Source organism: Symphalangus syndactylus, chromosome 2, assembly GCF_028878055.3.
Source record: "Symphalangus syndactylus isolate Jambi chromosome 2, NHGRI_mSymSyn1-v2.1_pri, whole genome shotgun sequence".
Classification (NCBI taxonomy): Eukaryota; Metazoa; Chordata; class Mammalia; order Primates; family Hylobatidae; genus Symphalangus; species Symphalangus syndactylus.
The window spans coordinates 129872053-129890887 of NC_072424.2; the positions used below are offsets into that span (position 1 = coordinate 129872053).

The 18835-nt window shown below is 39.8% G+C and overlaps 1 protein-coding gene across 11 annotated transcripts in view; it reads right to left on the bottom strand.

Annotated features, from left to right (window-relative positions):
• SYNE1 (spectrin repeat containing nuclear envelope protein 1) overlaps positions 1-18835 on the bottom strand; it is a 528347-nt gene that overhangs the window by 21564 nt on the left and 487948 nt on the right. For 10 of the 11 annotated variants that reach the window (XM_063632173.1, XM_055267440.2, XM_063632176.1 and 7 more), the window contains 8 exons: positions 12676-12863; positions 11658-11808; positions 8723-8905; positions 8317-8454; positions 6238-6429; positions 4816-5149; positions 2245-2313; positions 370-512 (listed from right to left, as the gene is read on the bottom strand). In XM_063632173.1, coding sequence (XP_063488243.1) covers positions 370-512; positions 2245-2313; positions 4816-5149; positions 6238-6429; positions 8317-8454; positions 8723-8905; positions 11658-11808; positions 12676-12863 — 1398 coding nt within the window. The remainder of the gene's footprint in view (positions 1-369; positions 513-2244; positions 2314-4815; positions 5150-6237; positions 6430-8316; positions 8455-8722; positions 8906-11657; positions 11809-12675; positions 12864-18835) is intronic. The other variant, XM_063632191.1, reaches the window with a different exon arrangement.

The window sequence follows — 18835 nt, forward strand, 5'->3', positions numbered from 1 at the left end:
CTATTAGCTAAAATCTGCTGCTCCAAGGATAACCTTGGTCCAGAAATTATTAGTTGAATTTGGAAAAATGCCTAATGACTTTTGGGAGCCAAAGTATTTTGTTGCTCTCAGTGAAAAGGATCTCCCTAAGTGCTCAGTGGAAAGGAACAGGTTTGTTGTTACAGTAGTTTTGTGGGCCTAAAAACAGACAAGTTCTACTCAAATGGTAACTTAATAACAGGGCTTGGCTTTGCACATCCAGGTTCGTGAGTTCAAGGGCAGCGTGGTATTCAGAGACCACATAAAGCCCTTATGCTGCAGACGAACTGTTCTTTGACACAGAACTGTGGTTTCCGTACAGGTTGGAATCAGGCTGGCCAGGATACTTACGTAGCCTTTGTAGCTGGTGTCTAGCTCCGGCCCCGTGGGAGTTTTGCTGCGAATGATATTTTCGGTTTGCTGTATCTGAAGGCGGCTATCATCCAGGGCTTTGCCCAGTTGTCGGATCTGTGACTCTAGGGCACTGTGGTCTCCTGCGGTGGCAACCATGAGAATCTTTACCGGAAAAACTATTTGACTTATTTAAAGCTTGATATTCAAGGAGAAGTTTCAGAAATGATTTCAGTTACAGCAGCATAGAAATGGCAGGTGTGGGTAATTACAAAGCAAATTTAGTACCATCGTGCTGGTGGGTTAGACATTAAAATGGCCAAACCAATGAAGGTGCTTGACTGAAAGCCCTAGCAGATTGGACGTCGCAAAACGGCTCTCCAGTCTGTTTTGAACAGCTTCGTGCACCTGACCCTCTTCCAGCTGAACCCCTGATCATCTGAATGTTGTCAGTATGGAAGGCCTTTCTAAAAATCTGCAATGGTGTCTACTGCACCTCAGTAAGGAGAAAGCTGTTTTATTTCTCATGTTCTTTCTGCTGTCACTTAGTGAGCAGGGGAAGATCCTCCCTCTGATTTTTCTTTGTGCACCTCAGGGGAAGATAGTGTCACGGAAGGCTCAGGTTGCTGCATCATTTACTGAAGGCATAAATTCATTAATCAAGAAAAGAGTGCCTCAGAATAGATATATACAGAGATATCAGACTAGCAACGACTTGCTTTTATCTAAGATCTAAAACAAAACCAGGAGAAAGCTAAGATTTTAACATTTCCATCTAGGCAGGTTCTTACTCATAGCCTAGAATTGTGGCTCATTCTCCTCTGAAAGTTGTAACATTTCTTTGTAAAAATATAGTGTGTGTGTGTGTGTGTGTGTGTGTGTGTGTGTGTGTGTGTGTGTATCAAAGCCTTTGAACTACACAGGAACATTTGATCATCAGAGTGAAGCTAGCATGGGGTGAAAGCAGAACAAATATTAGTAAGCCTTATTAAATGAATTTATTTGTTTCTAAAAAGGCCTTCTAGATACACCTAGGAGAGGTCTCTCCCTGGGAATCACCCTGTCGGTAATGTTATTTTGCTTTCTGTCCTTTTGGTTTTCTTCAAAAACTGAAGCGTAAACTATTAACTCCATGATTCGATATCATATCACTGCGTTCAAACTATTCCCCCTACATCCCACACCACTGATCCTGAACTCCTGAACTACGGTTTGTCTAATACAACACTAAGCAAAACTAGTTCCGTTTTTCTTTCTTTAATTCTTCTTGTTTCAGGAACAGTTCTGTCCTTATCTATGGCTCAACATACCGTGGAATACATTTTTCATTTCAAATTATCTTATAAGACCTCTTAAATTAAAATTACATATATTTTTTAGAGCTGAAATCTGATCTCACCCCTTGTCTCACACGGGATTCCTGAGATGAGGATAAAGTGGTGGATGTGCCCAGGGTCACTCATGCAGGCTGGTGGACTTGGGACCAGAGCCTGCGCCCTGACTCTCCAGCCACAGGTAGGTTTGCGTGCAGTGAAGCTGAAATTACCACACCACGTAGAACCCTAGGGCACAGAGGCTGATGACTGGGTTTTCTTTCTCATATTTTCTGCAGTTAATGGGCATGAGAAGTCTATACTTAATGAGACCAATTACCATTTAACAAGTTGAGAAGTTATTTTGTTTCACTCGATTAGTGAAATCTTATTCTTGGTGTGGATTTAACCAGCTGTTTTTTCTAGTACAGCAGTAAGAGAGGAAGGCTGTGCCTTAACATGCTAGAGCCACAAAGCTGGGAGAGATACAGCAGATGTGCTAAGAGAGGAGGCTTGCTATACAGGGGAGGGAGGGAGGCTGGCTCCGGCTTGTCGTGCCTACCGGAGGTATTTTTGATTGCATTTTCTGTGAGTTTTACATAGGCCTCAGGGCTTTCGGGGATCATTACGTCTGCAAAAAAAGCACAGTCTAAGTTGACAGCTAAGTTCTGGAAACCTTGAATCCCTTGTGCAGGAAAATAACTTTCCTAGAGGAAAAAAAGGAAGTCAGTTATTCTAGACACACAGCTCCTGAGTGCACAGAGGAGCGTGCAGGCTCACCGAAGGTTTCCTGAAATTAATCATGAGAATTCACAGTGGGCGGGGTGCGGTGGCTCACGCCTGTAATCCCAGCACTTTGGGAGGCCAAGGCGCGTGGATCACCTGAGGTCAGGAATTCGAGACCAGCCTGGCCAACGTGGTGGAACCCCATCTCTACTAAAAATACAAAAATTAGCCAGGTGTGGTGGCAGGTGCCTGTAATCCCAGCTACACGGGAGGCTGAGGCAGGAGGATCGCTTGAACCCAGGAGGCGGAGGTTGCAGTGAGCCGAGATTGTGCCACTGCACTCCAGCCTGGGAAACAGAGCTAGACTTCGTCTCAAAAAAAAAAAAAAAAAAAAAAAAAAAAAAGAACTCACAGTGACTGAGAGTGTTTTTATGAGCCAGGCTCTGGTCTGAGCACAAATTTACCACACAGAAACCCTATAGGGTACCTGGGAATGTTATTCCCATTTTATAGATGAGAAAACTGACGCACAGAGGAATTAGGTTCCTTATCCAAGTTTAAACAGAAAGTACATGGCAGAACTGAGATTTCAGCCCAGAAAGTCAGACTCCAGAGCAGCGCTGTCCCACATATTTCTATGTGAACTATATGTGTAATCCTACAGGTTTCATAGCCACATTGGAAATGTAAAAAGAAACATATAAAATTAATTTTAACACTATATTAGATAGGGATTATAACATGTAATCGATATAATTATTAATATTTTATTTTCTTTCTTTGTAGTAAGTCTTTGAAATTCATGTAAGCGTGTTTTCCATGCACAACCCATCTCAATTTGCACAGTCCAATCTCAGAGCTCAACAGTCCCAACTGGCCAGTGGCTGGTTTTGGACAGCTCTGCTTCAGATGCCATATGCCTGACTAATAGGCCTTACTGTAAAGACAAAATAGAAATGAGAGAAATCATTTTCTTTTTAGAACAGTGTCATCCCATGGGAATCTGATGTGAACCACCAGAACCAAACAGAAATTCCCCAGATGTCCTTTGAGAGAATGTATGAGATACATTTCCAAGTGCCACAAATCAGCCTCCAACTCTTTATTCTATTTTTATTCACCTTCCTTATAGAGTTCCTGTTTCTCTGTCCATCCCTTCACTGCATGTGTGGCTTGGGTGGTGGTCCTTCTTGCTTTCCTTCACACACTCTTCCTGTGTGAGCTCCTCCGTTCGCTCCAGGACCATTGCCATTTACATGTGAATAACTACCCAATCTGCATTTCTGGCTTCTGCACTTCACACCTGTGCATCTACGACTGGACTTTTGCATTTGGATATTCTGCAGGTATCTCAAGATCAGGATGCACACAAGCAAACTCATCCCCTCCCTGCTTTCACAGCCCTGCCTCCCTTGCCCAGTTGCACCCACAGTGCTCCTTCCCTCTTGTGGTCCTCAGGGCCTAGGACCACCTGCATCTTTCACCAAGATGCCCAGCCCAGAAAATCGCCTCCATCCCAGTTCAATGGACTGAGAGTTCTGGAGGAGTCTTCTCTGTGCGATTTCTCATATCACTCCCATTCTCTCCATTCCCAATGCTGCTTCCCCTGGTTCAGGCCACCACCCTACTTCTGTCTGAGGTTGTAAAAGGTTTCATTTGGACTCTCTCCCCTGAATATGCCCTTCTCCCTGTGGTATCCAGAAAGATACAATATGAAAATCTGCACATCCCTGAGGAGGGAAGATCCCAGCACCTCCCTCCACAGACGCTGCTGTGGCTCCACGACCTTCAGGATAGGAGCCCAAGCTCTTGCCCATGGTGAACAGGCTGCTTCACAGCCAGGCTCTTCTCCACTTTGTCCATTCCATGCCTGTCATTCCAGACAAACTGTCGATGATCAAAAGCACCAGGCCAATCACAAAGCAGGGAGGCTTCCCCTGCTTTCTTCCTCTAGCACTTCTGAGCCCACCTGACCAACTGCGATTCACCGTCTGGGCTCTGCTCCACGGTTTCTTTCCCAAAGCCTCTCCCTGGACTCCGGCTTTGTTGCCCCTGCTTGTGTGTCCTGCCACCACACTGCCATCTTAGCCCCAAACACTTCACACAGTGGTTTCTCACTGTGTCCCACACTAGAGTGGAAGCTCTGGGAGAAGACGAGGAACTGTGTATTCCTAGGACCTGGCAAAGCACTTGTCACCTACTACCACAAATCTATGTGGAATAAATCAATGGCCACACCAAATTTTGCATTTTATAATCACATTCATATCTAAGTGTTCACTTAGGTACAATTTCTCCGCATGGGAGAAGGAAGCAAATGATTCTGGATAGCTGTCATGTTTCCAGGGCAATATTAATTCCCTCTGACTTTCCTTTAAGCTGGCACACTGGAGAGGATCTTTCCTACCTGATAAGCCAACAGCTCCCCGGAGGTAGAAATCTTTGTCATCCTGACCCTCTTCATCCTCAGAGGGCAGAGCTCTGGACACTGCAGACTCCAGGTCCCGACTGAGGTCATAGTCGTGATCCCACTCCAGGGGGATGGAGTCCACACTAGCCGGGGTGTCTCGTCCTGACCGCTCGCTCCGGAGGGGCTGAGCGAGCGAGAGGGAGGGGTTGGAGGAAGGCTGTGGAGAAAGCAGGCTGTCTGCAGAACGGTCGTGCCAGTGCAGGTCCGACAGAGCTGCAGAGTCTTCCAGCTCCAGCTCCCTGTCTGAGAGGTCGTGCTCATCGTCTGGGAGCTAGAAGGGAAGTCAGGGCAACCCCGTCACTGTAGTGGTCAGACTAGCTTTTTATCGGGGCCACCTGCCTACCATGAGGGGACAATTTTTAACTTCTTATGAGAAAATAAATAAGAATCTTCTGATCACAGAAATACAGGGGACAGTGCTGCTCTAGAGTTTGACTGTCTGGGTTGAAATCTCAGTTATGCTGTGTGCTTCCTGTTTAAGCTTGGATAAGGAAATTAATTCCTCTGGGCCTCAGTTTTCTCATCTATAAAATGGGAATAACAGTCCCAGGCATCCCACAGGGTTTTTTCTGAGTGGGAAAAAATTAAAAAGTCTTATAAATTATCCTACATAAGCCTCAGTTTCATTGTTGGTAAAATGGTATTCCCATTAAAACCTACTTCAAATGATTAATATGAGATTAAATAAATATTATAAAGAAGGGCAATCTATTACCATGTCTACCACACAACACCTACACACTGGCACGGATCGCAAATAAGAGCAAATTACTGAGAACTTAGCTTGTCCTTATAGCCCAGATATAAAATAGGTTTGATTGTAGAAGATTCCAAATACTCTAATAACACCTCTTATAGGTAAGATGTGATTATGGTAGCAATTAGGAAAATGGAAGAATGAAAATTCACCTAAACCTAACCTCATCAATTAAGAAGCTGTTCCTTTTATTGTATTTCTTCTAGAGACTTCTCTTATTTCTTCCAGAGGCTTCTCTAGAGCCGCGCTGTCCCATATGTTTCTGTGATCAAAAGATTCTTATTTATCTTCCATAGAAGATATAAGCCAAATGTTCTTCTAAACTCTTTGTATACATTAACTCATCTAATGCTCAAAACAATCCTTTGTACAGGGTAGTTACTACTACTAAACCACTTCCACATTTGAGGAAGCTGAAGCAAGAAGGGTGAAGTGAGTAGCTTGCCGAAGGTGACAGTGACAATGCAGGACAAAGCTAGGACTTGAACTCAGGTGCTCCAGCTCCAGAGTCTGGGCTCTCACCCACTATACAATACAACTCAATCCCACACGATTTATTCTCTTTAGATTTAACGACAACTAAGAAAATCAATGTTACACACAGGCAGGCGGATCAGTTTCTTATGGTATCTTTCCACACGCCCGAAGACCTCCTGGCAGTAGCGTCGGAGCTCATCTAGTTCCTCCTCGATGATCGCCGCATCCAAGGGCTCACTCTTTTCTATCAGCTGTTCTCCTTGGGCAATTATCTGCTCAATCTTATTGTGGTTCAGTGAAATTTCCTGCTGGAAGGCCTAGGGAGTACAAATCTCATGTGATTTCGCTGTTGTTGTTGCTTACATTGATATAAAAGAATCATAATAGATGTATTTCTCATTACATTAAAAAAGACATGTAGGGGCTATTTAATTGACCATATACAATCACAAGGCAAGAGGCTATTACCTTCTAAAGTAAATCATGCGCATTTTCAGTCAGAACAGGAGTCATAAATAGAAACATTCGAATTCCATGATCAGAAATGCGCTTTTGGCTAATAAAATTTACCATCACAGGTAGTGTGGGTAGAGAATAACAGGGGAAAATACTCAAACCCACCGTAAGTTGACAGCACTGGTTATCCCTAATGAAAGCAATGGCAGTCAATACACTGCCACTGAAATAAATGTGGCATTTTAAAGAAATATCCCGAATATTTTAATTTCAGATGTTCTCATCCTATGTCAAACATGACTAAGAGAAGCCATCCAATGCCACGCCTTCTTCTCAGGTGATTCTTTTATTATTTCAGAACATAGGCAGGTAAAGTTATAATGATTTGAAAAACAAGGAATTCCAGGAGGATTATTTAGATTCATTCTATGTGTTGCAAAAGATTTAAATCACTGGGGTATGTTTCAGTGTTCACTTTTAATTCAATAAATTGTGGAAGAGCTGAATTGTCCAATGGTGAAAAAGACTCCCAGGAGAGAAGGGAGGGTAGTAATAAGTTCCATCATCCTGCCAGGGTCCCGAGGGACAAGATTCAATTATCACTTGGCAGAAACTTTCCGTGGAAGGATGTAAATGTTGATTTGCCTGTGAGATGACAGGAGAGAGGAATCAGGGGAGAGGGTGAGGCAGAATAGCAGGGTTTACTGTTTCTTCCATCCTGAGAATCCGTGTCTAAGGGCAAGTTCCTTGTTTCATTATAACAACCCAAAGGTTATGGGCGTCATGAACATTCTTTAAAAAAATCCATCTATCTTGGGAAGAAAATTTCATAAGCTGCCTTGGAAAATATTCAATTTGTTAAACACTCCCCCTTTTAGGAAATCCTTACATCTAATGTATATCCCACCTATTCAAATTTCTAGCTAGCCTCTGTGTTTGAATTATATAGTGAAAAATACAAAATGTATTTAAAATTAACTTGGTATCTAAGAATGTAGACTATGAGGAATGAAATCCCGACATAGGAAAGTTGTATTGCTTTGCAACATGGAGGTTAAAGGAACCATGTGAAGGTGCTACAAACAAATCAGAAAAAATAAATGAAAACAACAACAACAAGGCCAGGAAGGGTGGCTCAAGCCTATAATCCCAGCACTTTGGGAGGCCAAGGCAGCCAGATCACTTGAGGTTAGGAGTTTGAGACCAGCCTGGCCAACATAGTGAAACCCCATCTTTACTAAAAAAATACAAAAATACAAAAGTGTGCCGGATGTGGTGGTATGTGCCTGTAATGTCAGCTACTTGGCAGGCTGAGGCAGGAGAACTGCTTGAACCAGGGAGGCGGAGGTTGCAGTGAACCAAGATTGCACCACTGCACTTCAGCCTGGGTGACAGAGCGAGACTCTCTCTAAAAAAAAAAAAAAAAAAACAAAACAACAACAACAGAACATCCCTAACACCCTGGCAATCAAGCTGATTGAAAATTATTCAAGCTGTTGAAAAATATCAACAACAATATCAATATCAAATAAGATAAGAGCACTACCCCGAGATAAGCAATAGTGGTTATCTCTGGGTAGTGCTCTTTATCTTATTTTTTTATATATTTTATATTTTCTGATTTTGCTTGCAGTCCAGAACTCATTTTTCAAAAGAAAAGTTATTTGCTATGTTCTTCACAAAACAGCCACAAATCCTTTCCTTTTCAGGCTTTCTTCACATTGATAACTTGAAAAATAATCTATTACCTTGAGTTGCTTTATTTTAGCTTGAACATCACACTCAGAAAAATGTTCAATATTAGTGAGCTGCAGATCCATCTCTGTGAGCCAGACCAGAATGCTGTCTCGTGCAGTCTCAAACTCCTCACGCTGGCCAATAAAATGCTGGAAGGCAAGAGGAAAGTAGTAACAATTATTTTTATTAAAAGTCCTTCTAAACATATGGAGATGGCACAGTGAATTCCAGTGTTCTGTAAAGTCATTTTCTCAGCAAGTAATGAGAAGCCTGCAATCCTTTGCTATATCACTCCCCCGTTTATTCCTCCTGCCATCCCATTCTTACAAAATCACTGAGACTGTGTCTCAAGACTGCATTCAAATGACCCAATCCCATCCTCTGGACTCTAAATTACAGACGAGGCACAGCAAAAACCTTGAGTCTGCGCAAGATGGAGGTGACACGCTTTTGCAGGTTGTCCCATCTCTGGTTGCCTTCGTGAACCATCTGTTTGAGGCTACACGCTGAATCAGTGCGGTTCTCCCTGGCCAGGCGGCGGTACTGCTTGTTGATCAGTTCCAGCTGCGTCAGGCACTCGTGGACCTGTCGCTGGAAAGCCTGGGGCCACAGAGAAGCATATCAGTGTGGGAAATCAGCGAAGGACTCTCAGTAGTGGCTCCTGGTTTTCTTATTGTAGCGTCTGGGAGAATGGGAAGTTACACTACCACAGAGGGAAAGAATGATGTCTAATAACGGTACACTTCCCTTGTTAATGCAAAGTCATCTAGTCAGCGTAACTTAAAGGAAAGGGAGAATCTATCAAAAAATATGAAAATGGGGAGTAGTAATGAATAAACACACACGACCCAACACACATATATAGACACACACACACACACATATACACACACATACATATACACGTAGCTTTAAAAATAATTAATGTCCTGGAAACAAATATTCCCACAAAGCAAACCACTATAAAAAATATACACGTGTGTGTGGAAATGTGAGTTTGAAATGTTGACAATTTCTGCTGTCAATATGGAGAAAAAGACATCTATAATGGAACTGTTTATTTGTAAAACATGTACTTTTCTAAAAACCTATAAATTATGTCAATTCTGCTGTTCATTAGGAAAAAAACTTAAAACTACCTTTTGCAAAAGGTATTCCAAAAAATCAAGCTATTATGAGCTTTTAAGAAAATTCAGTAAAATACAAGTAACTTTATATTTCAAAAAATTTGGAACATGCTCTGTTTATTTTTTTGTTTTTCCTGTGATTTAATTAGTTTTTATAAAACATGTTAGAGCTAGTGTACCACCCCACACAGCAGCATCTATTTGCTTTGGAGGGTATCCCAGGGACAGTTCAGAGATTCTGAAGGTAAAATATTCTTTTCTGCCTTTTCCCTGCAATATAGAAGAGCCCTATAGCATAAGAGTCATTTGGCCAAAATAAAATGAAGCTTTTAAAAAAATCATTTGTATGATTTATGACTGATTTTTATCTTGGCATTAGACCAAAATGAAAATTATAATTAATAAATTGAACTGTACTCATCAAATCCCCAAATTCTGTTTTCCTTGGCTCATCACACTGTTTACATATGACCACATTTCTGCCTTTTAAATTGCTTTCCTTCTGAGAGCTGCTTTCAGAGCCTTCATCCTAGGAAATCCCAGCTTCCAGTCTAAAAACCTTAAGTTATTTCTCTAGCAAAGGGAGTGGTAAGGAAAGTTCAGCTCTGGCCATGACTGGAAGTCCCAGTTCGTGTTTGTCCATTGGGATAAGGTTGGAGTACTCCCAGGCAGATACCCCAGCACAACCACGTCCATCCCAAACGTTCATGCGATTAGACCAGCTAAAGACTGCCCCCAAGCACAACTTCGTTTCTGCAATTCATTTCTGTCTCTTAAGAAAATTAACTACAAAATTCATGATAAATAATAAAATCAATCATTATAGAAGCTAACTATAAGGCTAACTTTTGCTTTAAAATCTGAGAGTCTAAAATAGCATCAAAAAGAATCTTATATAATCTGCTTTGCAGTATAAGCCAATTATAAAAGGTTTTAACCTTTATGAATCGAGTGTGTAAGATGCAGTTGAGCAGCTCTTCCACTAGCATTCATTCACATCGCGATGACCTGGAATCTACTGCAGAGTTTACTAAGCTTTTTACTAGTAGTTTTCTAAGGGAGTATCTTTTATATAGGAATAAAAGTGTTGTTTATTTTAATTTAGTGGTACAGTTACATATGAATTCATTCACCATTCAGACATCAGAGTAATTCATCCATTTCACAAAGTATTTGAACATTTTTCTAGATTCATATAGCTGTCCATGTACAACCCTGAGATTTTAAACTCCATAAGAATAAAAAGCGAACTTCCTATTTCCCACCATAGGCCTTAGTAAATGCCTGGTTACCTGATGTTGCAAAGTAAAAATGAATGCAGCTACATTTCATTACATTTTCAGTCTTATTTCTAAACATCTCAAGGAACTTGGGGCATAATTAGCAACCGAGAATGGTCAGAATGCTTCTGAACTCTTTGCTGTCAACATATCTGAGTACACAACTGCCTATTAGTGGGAACTGAAGGGAAAAACACCTTCAAATTTACAAATGGTCAATTTTGGGCTAGGTCAGGTCTTCCATGAAAATGAAAGGCAGCTGAGAAGTCAGAGCTTCATTGTACAACAGTGACACAGTGGACTTGAGATTGTGCAAGCAGGCAAGGTACTGGAATCAATTCTTGGATAACTTCTTTCTTTATGAATATGACTACACTACAGCTATTTTCATCTCAGTGTAATTGAAAAGTTTTGGTGACTCAAGACCAGTACTACTCTTCACTGTGTAATTAAAAGTGAATGATAATGAAAACGTTTTATTCCATTCTAGAGCCAACTCTTTTATCAAATACACACACACACACACACACACACACACACACACTGCGATTAAGTAAAGAAAATACAAAAATGTATTTGGAAGGTAGATGTTTATAGTATTAAAAAATCATATTTTAATCTTAGAAAAGATGGTTGACTGTGGAATAATTCTGAAATAAAAATCACGCCAAGATCTTTTGGGAGGAATCACGATTCTTCTTTTCTAATAGAATCTCTCTTCATTACTACAGTATTTATGCTTCTTGATAATCTTAAAATAAAAACCTCTTTTTCCCCCTTCTTTGCCTATGTATGAGGTCATAATAAAGATGGCTGCAAGGTCCTCACCCAGCAATTTGAACAGATAACATGTGGTGAACAGCTAGTTTAGGACTTGGAACTCCAACTACCAGCTGGCTACTTTAACAGCAAAATAAGGATTAAAAATTTGGAATTATAGATCACCTCAAATTTCTTTAGTTCTTCCTTGGCAACTGTATAGATGACCCCAGAAGAGCTGGGAAAAGCAGCTGTCCTTTCTGAAGACTTCAGCCAATCTTCAAAACGTGAATAGTCATCCAGAAATTTCTGCCACAATCGCCACGTCTCTTCAATTCTGGGGCAGAAAATGAAAGAACAGATTCTGATTATTGGAGACTGTTTTTGCTCCCGAACCTGGTCTGATGACTGCAACTGGATTAAGGGTGCCCACAGAGGCAACTGTCATGCCAAACAATAACCATTCCTCGAGCCAAATTTGACCAGAGAGCAAGAGAGACAACTGTTTGAGCTAAAATAAAACAGCTGTTTTATTTTTTTAAAAACATGTCCTGCAGCTCTGGATTTTGAATTAGTCAAATTGAAAATTACAAGCACATCACATGAGCTGCCTTGGATGTGTGCAACAAGTTTAGAAAAGCAACAACAGGTTTACAGTGTGCACTCAGGCCAGTGTTTTACGGAAATAAAGACGAGGTCTGAAAATCCATTTAAGTCCAACATTCAACTCACACTGACAAAAGTCAATCTATGACAGCAGGACAAATATTAAGCTTTCAACACTTTACCAGAGAGCACAGCCATGATGATCACTTTGCAACACAGCACGATTATCTGCCACCTTAAAGTTCAAAGGGCTTAAAGATAAATGTGCTTTTATTATTTAATTTTTAATAAAAGAATGTTACTGTTCTCACAGCCACACATTCTGTAATGTTATGATTGTTTGACAAGGGTGTATTTTTATGTTTCCGTATTATATTTTAACTGTTAGGTCAGACATAACTTGTCTTGTTATATTTATATATTACCTTTATAACTACTTATTTTCCCAACTAAATGTAGACAATAGTAAGTTTGGGAAGCCACAGCTATTTTTGGACATTGTAACCAACAGGAAAGAGTGAATAGTGGATACTCTGGGTGATTTTTATTTTCTTTTTGGTCTTTCCTCTTCCCTATCTGTTTCAGCAGCCCAGCTCACTTGAGCCTCCTTTCCATGGACATAGCACAAATGTTTCTCCACCGCCGGTCCAGGTTTCTTGTAGCCTGCTGTATAGAGTCACACTCGGCATCAGTGGCACAGGCGTCACAGTCGTGCAGCAGGACTTCACACAGGTTGAGGACAGATGCAACACCTGTACTATGCTTCTCTATGTCTCTCTGAAGCTCCTGCAGGGGAATGCAACAGGCTTTATTCAACAATTACATGTATACAGATGAGAGAAACTGAAGCAACATTTGTTGGTAAATGGCTAGGCTACACCTTGACAAATATTTAATTTCCTTGAATGTATGACATTTATTGAGCCTCATTTATGAAATCCAGCAAGCTCAAAAGTACTAGAAAATGGATGTAGAAATATTTTGGCTATGTGAGCAATGCCAAAATATAAACTGAACAAATGAAATGGTCTACACTAAGAGTAAAACTAACTTCTTTAATCAATAAAAAATGAATCTTGCCCCAGATTCTACTTCACGAATACATCACTTTCATTCCAATCAATCAATCATCATCTCTTAGTATCTGTCAGGGGATTGGTTCCAGACCTTCCCTCGGACACCAAAACCCATGGTTGCTTAAGTCCTTGATATTGAATGCTGTAATATTTGCATACCTCCTACGAACATCCTTCCATACATTTAAATCATCTTGAGATTACTTATAATACCTAATACAATGTAAATGCTATATAAATAGTTCTTATACTGTATTGTTTAGGGAATCATGACAAGAATAAAAAGTCTGTAAGTATTCAATACAGATGCAAATTGTTTTCCAAATACTTTTGATCTAGGGTTGGTGGAATCCACCAATGTAGAACCATAGATACCGAGGGCCTGTATATATGCACGTGCTAGACCTGACACTCAAGAACTGGGCTTTAAGATCCAAAGATTTACTTTTTTTTTTTTTTTTTTTTTTTTTTGAGATGGAGTCTCACTCTGTCACCCAGGCTGGAGAGCAATGGCACAATACCAGCTCATGGCAACTTCTGCCTCCCGAGTTCAAGCGATTTTCCTGCCTCAGCCTCCCAAGTAGCTGGGATTTCAGGCACCCACCATCATGCCTGGCTGGTTTTTGTATTTTTGTAGAGACTGGGTTTTACCATGTTGGCCAGGCTGGTCTTGAACTCCTGACCTCAGGTGATCCACCCACTAGGCCTTCCAAAGTGCTGGGATTACAGGTGTGAGCCACCACGCTCAGCTGATTTGCATTCTTTTTTAAACAGTTAATTTCACCATCATTAAAAGGTAACATGGTTATCAATGGATGAACAAATAAAGAAAAAGTGGCATATATATACACAATGGAATATTATTCGGTCATAAAAAATGAAATTACATTGTTTGCAGCAACATGGATGGAACTGGAGGTCATTATGTTAAGTGAAATAAGCCAGGTACAAAAACACAAATATCACATGTTCTCACTTGTATGTGGGAGCTAAAAAAGTTGATCTCATGGAGGTAGAGAGTAGAACACCAGATAGCAGAGGCTGGGAAGAGTGTTTGGGGGCGATGAAGCAAGGTGTCAATAGATACAAACATACAGTTAGAGGGAATAAGTTTTAATGTTCAATAGAGTAGAATGACTATAGTTAACAACAATGTACTGCATATTTCAAAATAGCTAGAAGAGAGAAATTGAAACATTCCCAACACATAGAAATAATAAATACTAGAGGTGACGGACACCCCACATACCCTGACTTGATAATTACACAGTCTATGCATGTAACAAAATATCATATGTGTCCCAAAAATATGTAGAAATACTATTTAAGGGACCTAGGTTCTATATCATGCATGACATCAGCAGTTTCCTCACAGAACAACTTCTTCTTTTTTTTTTTTTTTAGATGGAGTCTCACTCTGTCGCCCAGGCTGGAGTGCAGTGGCATGATTTCAGCTCACTGCAACCTCCTGCCTGATTCTCCTCCTGATTTTCCTGCCTCAGCCTCCTGAGTAGCTGGGATTACAGGTGCCCACCACCATGCCTGGCTAATTTTTCTATTTTTAGTAGAGACAGGGTTTCCCCATGTTGGCCAGGCTGGTCTGGAACTCCTGACCTTGTGATCCGCCTGCCTCAGCCTCCCAAAGTGCTGGAATTACAGGTGTGAGCCCACTGCGCCTGGCGTAGAGCAACTTTTAATGTAGGACAGAAGTAAAATGTTTTATGATAAAAACAAAGCATTGGATTTCCCTGGAGTCCCACAATGTGAAATCTTCATTTTAACTGTATAAAATGTAAATCCAAATTGTACGTTGTTTTCTCTATTGAACTTTTAACTCCATTTACTCCAAGTAAGTATTCCATTATTAAAAGTGAGCTCTACCAGTATCATTTTTTGTTTACTATATTCATCAATGTCCATAATATGTTTTCCTTTTCTTTCATCAGGAAGTTCTTGAATTTGCTTAGCTTTTCTCTTGCTCTAAAAATTCCTCAATTTACGCAGATACCTGGGATTTATATTCTTGTGTTGCTCTTCCTCTTATTTTTTTCCTTGACACCATGTTCCAACATCTACGAAAACACTAGCTATTGTCAAATGTCATAACAGTGCCTTTAATTAATTTTTTATAAACAGTCCTTTCAAATCTCTAACATAACCTCCTTCACTTACGTGAAAGAATATGTCACAGGAATTGCTGTTCTAAAAAATATAAAATAAAGTAATATAAAAATTAAACTTAGTATTTGCTTAAAGATAAATATAATGACAAATAATTCTGTAAATGAGATTACCAAGTACATTTGAGGTCTTAAACTACATTTTGTGCAAGGATATACATTTGGAAGAAGTGTTAGACCCCTGGACATAAACCACTTTTAAGAAGGTTAGCATTTTTATTTCATTTTCTCTAAATACTCAAAAGTTTTTGTTAAAATCAATATATGAAATACCAACCCTAAGATTTGAGGGGATTTATAATCATACATAAGTGCCCTAAGACAAAGTTTTAGGCTCAGCTTTAACTTTTTTTTTTTTTTTGAGACGGAGTCTCGCTCTGTCTGCAGAGTGGAGTGCAGTGGCGCAATCTCGGCTCACTGCAACCGCCGCCTCCCTGGTTCAAGCAATTCTCCTGCCTCAGCCTCCCAAGTAGCTGGGATTACAGGCATGTACCACCACGCCCAGCTAATTTTTGTATTTTTAGTAGAGACAGAATCATTCTTAAAAATTTTCCACAAGGGAAACTGTGGTAACTATGACATGATTAAAATAAAACTTATCAAGCCCTGACTTTGTGTTAGGTAGGCACTGTGCTCAGTGCTTCTTCTTAGTAATTTGTACAATTACACTGTGTGGTGTGGACTCTGATGATTGGCATTCTATAAATCAGGGCTCTAAGGGTTCAAATAGTTATGGCTTTGTCTCAGATCATATGGGAATGTAGTGAGGTCAAGATCTGAACCCAGAAAGTTTACTTTTAACCACTGGTGTACAGGATTTTTTAAAGTTTTAATTTAAAATTTAATTAAAAAGCTATATGTGCATATTTAATGTAGTAAAAAGTTAAAAACTACTAGCAGGTTCTGAAGAAAGCAGCATGCTTTCCACCCTGGAGTCCACCCGTTCAGCAACAACCATTTCCATCTCTTGCAGCTCTTTCTTCTGGTATTACTTCTACTCTTTTTCATTTTTTGAGACAGGGTCTTGCTGTGTCACCCAGGCTGGAGTGCAGGGGTGTGATTATGGCTCACTGCAGCCTCGAATTCCTGGCCTCAAGTGATCCTTCTGCCTTGGCCTCTCGAAGTATTAGGATTACAGGGGTAAGCCACCACATTCAACCTATTTCTATATTTCTCAGTAATATATAACTTCTCTATTTCTAACTAACATAGCTACTGCTTGATTTGTCCATTTTAGTAATTACTTTATGAATTCTTCTATAGTAGAGATGAAATAAACTTCTGCATGGCTGACTGAACTCTAATGACTGTTATAGTACAGCTTAGAGCTAGGGTAATAATCACTGTTCTCATGATTATGGTTATTTAATATTTTTCACATTTGAGGAACAAAATATACTATGGTTATGTTTCTTTTTTCTTTTCCTTTTTTTTTTTTTTTTAGACCTGTCACTAGGCTGGAGTGCAGTGGTGCGATCTCAGCTCACTGCAACCTCTGACTTCCTGGTTCAAGCAATTCTCTTGCCTCAGCCTCCCAAGTAGCTGGGATTACAGGCATGCACCACCACGCCCAGCTAATTTTTGTATTTTTAGTAGAGACGGGGTTTCACCATGTTGGCCAGGATGGTCTCGGTCTCCTTATAACTCATTTTCCTGGATTTTACAATCCTCTCTCTCTCTCAAATTTATTATACTTACTTCTATTATCTCTCTTACAGAACTAATAAAACTCCTTCCAGAGTGGTTAAGCCCATCAGATAATCTAGCCCCTCCTGGCTTCTCCTGGAAACATCCCTCCTAGAGCACCCAGAGCCCCTGCTCCCATCTGGACAGGTGCTGGCTTGGCTGCAGTACAGCCGTCATCAGGGACTTTCCTGCACCTTCACTCGGGGAATTCCTTTTTTCTTTCTCCTGAGTTGAATAGCATTTCCCCTCTTGCTTTAGTGCTTGTAGCATATGCAGCATATATAGCAAAGCAGTATGTAGCATGTGTAGCAAGCATGAAGTGTATTTTCCTCTCACTTTCATGTATGTAGTATACCTTTCATTAGCTTCCTGAAAACGGGTACATAGGAGGTAAAATTTTTAGATATTAAGTGGCAGGGTATACAATTCTAAATTATAAAAAATTTTTCTCAGCTTTCTGAAGGCAGAGCCATTGTCTTCTAGCTTCCAGTATTGTTTTGGAGAAGCCAGATTTTATTTCATCCTGGAAACCTTTAGGATCTCCTTATCCCTTGTGTTCTGCAATTTTACAGTGTGGCTTTGCTTTGTTTTACATTTTCCTGGCATTTATATGGCCCTTATAATCTGCAAATGCATGTTTTTCATTTTAGATATATATATGAATATATATATATACACACACACACACATATGTGTAATGTGTGTACACATATATGTGTAATCTTCCACAAAGTAAACAAAAAGATAAATATATGAAAAATAGGAGAGAAATGTAGACATAAACATAATCAAATTAGTAATAATATGAGAGTTTCAAAATCCAATTCATTTATTTTATAAAAGTCCCCCCAAAAAAGAATAAAGAAAATGGAGAGGAGAAAATTAACATAGTAGTAATGTAATAAAAAATATAAATATATATTTAATAATGAATATATAAAATATATTTTTACATTACTACATTATTTATTTAATAATAAACATATATTATTTAATAATCTATATATATTACATTACTACTATGGTAATTTTCTTCTCTCCATTTTCTTTATTATTTTTAGGGGAGGACTTTTACAAAGTAACTGAATTGGATTTTGAAACTCTTGCATTATTGTTAATTTTATTATGTTTATGTCTATATTTCTCTCCTATTTTTCATATATTTATCTTTTTATTTTACTTTGTAGAAGATAGTCTCCATTCTGAAAGCTTTTTTTAAAGAAAAATGGCATCCTATCATTTTATGAATGCAAAACCTCTCATTTCTGTGAGTTTGTTTGTTTTCTTTACATTTTCTTCCTCTCTCTACAATGTTCCTCTGATTGTTCCTTTATTTCCCTCTATTTATTTTGGTCTTTTCTTAATGGCAGAAGTTTTCTTAAGTGGTGAGGATTCTTGCCTACCCACACATATTCAAGAATGAGTCAGCTATAGAAGCTGCGTATGCACCTAAACTATGTCAATTGGGAGGCTTCCCCGTGGAGAGTTAGGCAGGGGTCTGGCCTTTTGCTGGGTTACCTTAAGTATCACTAATTGAAGGTACTTTTCTCTTATCTGATCAGTTCTCCAGAAAGGATGCTCCAATCTCCTGGCTAGGGTGTAAGCCTGGGTACTGACATAGTGGGGGCCAAGCTGGGGAAGTGGGGTGGGAGCCCTACCATTTGGTACTGAGCCATTCACATCATCTCCCCATTTTTAACATAGTGACTCTAGTCTCCATGGTGTCCTGATCCCCAAACCCAGAGTCCCTCTGGTTTGCCTTCTCCAGAGAGTAATCATCGGGTCTTCTGCCTGAGTAAAGGAAGCAGAGTTCCCT